This window comes from Chelon labrosus (genome assembly GCF_963514085.1).
Source record: "Chelon labrosus genome assembly, chromosome: 1".
Lineage (NCBI taxonomy): Eukaryota > Metazoa > Chordata > Actinopteri > Mugiliformes > Mugilidae > Chelon > Chelon labrosus.
Window position 1 is genome coordinate 13,354,172 of NC_140337.1, and position 4,669 is coordinate 13,358,840.

General features: G+C 39.8%; 1 protein-coding gene across 1 annotated transcript; it reads right to left on the bottom strand.

Annotated features, from left to right (window-relative positions):
- Nucleotides 1–200: 200 nt before the first annotated feature.
- On the bottom strand, nucleotides 201–3,549 carry caap1 (caspase activity and apoptosis inhibitor 1). The gene is made up of 6 exons (XM_084551680.1): nucleotides 3,159–3,549; nucleotides 2,079–2,270; nucleotides 1,463–1,547; nucleotides 1,308–1,359; nucleotides 1,140–1,207; nucleotides 201–1,060 (listed from the first exon to the last, which is right to left on the bottom strand). The coding sequence occupies exons 1-6, from the start codon at nucleotides 3,261–3,263 to the stop codon at nucleotides 600–602; spliced, it is 963 nt and encodes a 320-aa protein (XP_084407806.1). The 5' UTR covers nucleotides 3,264–3,549; the 3' UTR covers nucleotides 201–599.
- Nucleotides 3,550–4,669: the final 1,120 nt, after the last annotated feature.

Genomic DNA, 4,669 nt, shown 5'->3' on the forward strand with positions numbered 1-4,669 from the left:
TGTCAGGTTTGTTTCAGTTGTTTTTTTGTTTTTTTTTGTTCCCTTTGTCAAACAGGTATCTATTTTACAAGGGTGTTGCAAACTAAACCGAACCTTTAGAAGATGCAAATATGCCAGAGATGTGTGGTTTCAGACTGACAACTCAAACAGGTGTTGGATGAATGACAATAGAACACTGCTACCTCCTGCTTTGGCTTGCATATCTTGTTCTACACACAAAGTAAGATATCTTTCTGGTGCTCTCACATCCTCCACCTCAAGGAGAACAGCATTACTAAGTGACATCTTTATTAAGAAAACCTGACTGCCATGCAGCCAGGGACCATTCTGAGCCAATAAATGAACCACTGATGTCCTCTGTACAGATTAGACACGGCTACTGTGGAAGAGTAACACTGCCATCTAGTGACGGAAGAAGAAAAAAATATTCACTTGTGGTTCACTCGAGTGCAGGATGTTTAATTTAAAACATAAACTGTACAGTCTTTCCAATATGGAGTAAAAACACAACATGGTTTAAAATAGATGAGTCACGACATGCCCATCTGTGAACAGCTGAAAGAAAATAAATCCTTATATTAAACATAAAATAAACCACTCTAAATGTTTTTAGTTAAACAAGGCTTTTTCCCATTGCTTGCTTTCATCAGAGCCTTTATGGCCCTTGCCCTCATTTCCAACTCCAGCAGCTCCAGCTGCTGAATTGACGGCTGACAAACCGCAGCGGCGCCACCTGACACAGTCTGGGCAGGTAAGCCAACGTCTGCAGGATGCGGTGGGCCACTCTGCTCCTTAGCTTCGTCTTTGCTCGAAGAGGAAGAGAGCGCTAGGATTTCACTAACACTCCTGTCTATGTCGCTTTGAATGTCTTTCTTGGGCTGTGGATCTGTTGGGACGGGGTTCGCAGCGGGCTCTGAGCACTGTCCAACAACGTCTTCCGCTTTCACTGCCACGTCCGTGGCTTTTACTGTCTGCTCCTCTTTGGGTCCTTCAATGTCACTATCGTAAGTGTCCGCATTTATGCTCAGGACATCGCTCTCCTCCCCAGAGCCCCCACCCTCTGTAAAGAAAATGAGTTAGTTTGTCAGTATACCTCAAATAGTGACAAACGTTGTATGTGAGTAATTCAGATCAGTTACCTTGCTTAGGGTCCTCAGTTTTTGCTACTTCCTTGAGACATGATGTAGAATCTACATTACTGTCTTGCCTTGATGGAAAAAATAAATAAAAAATTAGAAACACTGATCACAACTTTCTTTCACTCAGAAAATATGCTTTAAATAAATATTATTCAGCTGTTAACTCACTGGCTTTCCAAGGTCTTTTCAGAGTTTTCATTTCCACTTGACAGCTCTTCTCCTTGACACAAACAACACAGTTTCAAGTTCATGAATTTGTTTTTTTTTGTATTAAAAGTAATTTAAGAACACACAGTAATAAAATAATGTCAAGCTGCTCTTACCTGCTAAGATCTGAGTGAGATTCTTCTCAGAGATCGGTTCCAGTTGCTCCGAACACAGAGATTTGATTTCCTCTAAACTACAGTCCTGTGAACGATAACGTGTTTAAAGAGTATCTTTGATGCTTTAACAGTCTCCCAAGGTCTCTGCTCTCCACCTTTATGAGAACTGGAAATCCTTTTATTCCCTCAAAGTTATTTATTCTGTCTTTTGTGTATTGGACACAAGTGGACAGTTTTTGAGGCACCCACTCAGTGAGGGGTGCACAAGTTTTGTAGAAATGGTCAGCATCACTCCTTTGCTGGTGAAAATATGGCCGCGGTCATAGGTCTTCAAGTGTATTATTTTAAAATAACAACACTCGCCAGTGCACAAAATGAATGTCCATAACACTACAGCGTGACAAAGCACTCTGTTTGTGGTGGACTGACCCATGAGAGAAAACTTTTAAAGTATAGTTTTAAATGTTGTAAAATGACCCCAACTAATTTTCCTGGTTGATTACAGTAAGGATAGATAAACAGTCAGTGATCATTAGTTTAGTTAATGTTTCCATTTACATTCAGTCGTACTCATAATTAGACGCAGAGTTTTCAACTACACGTTCTCACAAATCACCTTCAGTTCATCAGGCAGCATCTTTTGCAGCTTCTTCTCCCCCAACACGTGGAAGCACTGCTCCAGCATCTCCTTCTTGTTGCTGATGTAAGCCGTGATGGGCTGGAAGGGCAGGCTGAGGTCCAGTCCTCCTTCCTCAATGTCACTACCAATCCTGTCCAGCTCAGCGTCAGCAAGTTCCTCCTTAGAGACCTTTAAGTGGTGGGTAAAGAGTAAAAGTAGGTTGAACGGTTGCATTCTTATCCATTTCACACAACTGACCAGTTCTGATTAAGTTTACAGAAGATGTGACTCTTAAAGGACTTGTTGTTGTTTTGCAAGCTTGAGCATCACAATTCAACAAAAATGCAGGGATTATTATTTTCTTTTCAGTATATTAATCCTGGATGAGAAAAGGCAAACACACAGAGTTCAAATACTGAGTTTAGAAGTTTATATGCAACACAATGCAACACCACCACATGCCTATAATTACAATGAAGTGAAATCAACACTTTTGTTGAATTTAAAAAAAAAAAAGTTTAAACAAACACTGAACACTATAATCGATATTAGAGTAGAATTTAAATATTTTACCTTGTTGTATCTTTAAAACTGGAAATTCAATGTACACTAGACTTAATTCATGAATTATAAGTTAGAGTTTATTGTGCTTTTGTGAAGCCATAATTGTACATAAATCATCCAAACACTAAGCTAGCAGCATACACAAGATATTATCATTTTGCATTACTTGCACAACACACTGTCTCCATCTATTTATTCACATACTATATATATATATATATACATATATATATATATATATATATAAATAATGGTACATGTTAGCTTGTATTTTATACAAAATAAATCTTGTTTTATTTGAAATTAGGGCAAATGAACACAAACTGGTAATTGGTAAATCTAATAGGTCATTTTAATCAAACGTATAGTTCCTTCAGGACTAATTTACCATCACAACTCGCAGGTGAAATAATGGTTATGCAACATATCTAAACGTTATAGTTTTGCGATGATAGACCTTTTTGTAGTTTTTATTCTAAACTGAATAACAAGGCACTAGCTTGAACATCTCACCTCCAAGTTGGACTCGGTACTCTTCCGTTTACTGCTGTCGTGTCGTTCATCGGACTGCGAGTGTTTCCTTTTCTTGTCGGCGCTGCTCGATTTTCTTTTGAGCATTTTTAAAGCGAAATAAAGCAGCCCTTCTCGAGAAAAAACACGGCTTGACTATTAGCAACCGGCTAATTTTGAACGTCGCGCTGAAATGATGTCATCAGCAGGCGACGACTTCTTCTTCCGGTATCGATGACAGACCGGCCTATCACGCACAGTCGTCGCCTCCTGCTGGACTGGGGGGTTTTGCTGCTAGCTGGGAAAGACAATATGCTATATTTCTCATCTATTTGTGCAATATGAAACACAAATTAATTAACATTTTGTTTCCCTATTTATTTTCTAAGGTTTAGTAGTGCTTACGGCACTCACAGTTTTAATAAAACAGTAAAACACACACAGAAGTAAACATAATTAGGCGCACCGCTGGAAAGTAGTTTACACAGCGGTTGATCTAAGACCAGTTTAAAACCAATTTAATGAACAAATGCATTAACAGCATTACGGCAGTGGACTTTAAACATATTATAATTACTAGACTATACGTTTCCACTCTCTAACAAATAAGTCTGCACCCAGCCACAGAAACACAACCGTCTGTGCTTTAACTAAACCTGTATCTCATAAAGGGAAGGGCCTTTCCTGTGACTTCAGCACAAACTGCATTCCATCACCATATTACACTTCAAAGCTTTTACACATGAATTACCAGTGACAGTAAATCTCACGTCCTCTCCCTATACATTCCACGCGGCCTTGCCATCTACCGGCCTCCCATCTGCCTTCGCCGTTTCATCAAATGCTGCGTGTCGGATTCATTACGGCGAAACCTTCAAACCTGCTGCCGCTGCTCATTTACATCATCCGAGCAGTCACATTTTAAAACAGGCAGCGCCATCCTCCTCTGTGATGTGGCTGTGTTTGTCTGAGAGGAAACGTGGCGTGATCGTGACATGCAGGTGATTCTTATTTGCAGAACTTAAAAAGGAATTAATGCAAAACAAAGAGAATGTACTGTCTGTGGCTGTATGTATTATGCATGTCCTATAAAGAGTGAAATTATTGTTTTGAAGCTGCTCACAACAATAAATCTTGTCCTGACATAAATGCAAATCACATAAGGCTGAATCTGCCTACATACACATACAGGAAATGATTTGTTTACAGATTTCCTTATATAAAATTAAACTTAACTTAGCAGAGTTACATTCAATTTCATCAATAAACAACTCTGCTCTTTCCAGCATGATTACCACACAGGTAAGCCATGCATTTTGTTTAGCTGGACTGAGACACACAGGTTTCAAGGTGGTGACGACACAAGCAGGCAGTATATCACTCTAATTGGCTTCCCCGCCTCTGCCTGAAATAAGGCGGGAGCCAATGCGACGGCTGCCCGGGCGCCATGGCGACAGCTGTCTCCACATAATGCAGGTTGTTATCCTGATGCCATCCGCCAAATTATGCGGTGG

Excerpts from the sequence above, each read along its gene's own strand:
- caap1 (XM_084551680.1), bottom strand. The coding sequence starts at position 3,263 with ATGCTCAAAAGAAAATCGAGCAGCGCCGACAAGAAAAGGAAACACTCG. Across the intron at positions 1,548-2,078 it reads TGCTGCCTGATGAACTGAAG|GACTGTAGTTTAGAGGAAAT; the intron begins GTGATTTGTGAG and ends TATCGTTCACAG. Across the intron at positions 1,061-1,139 it reads AACTGAGGACCCTAAGCAAG|AGGGTGGGGGCTCTGGGGAG; the intron begins GTAACTGATCTG and ends TTTTCTTTACAG.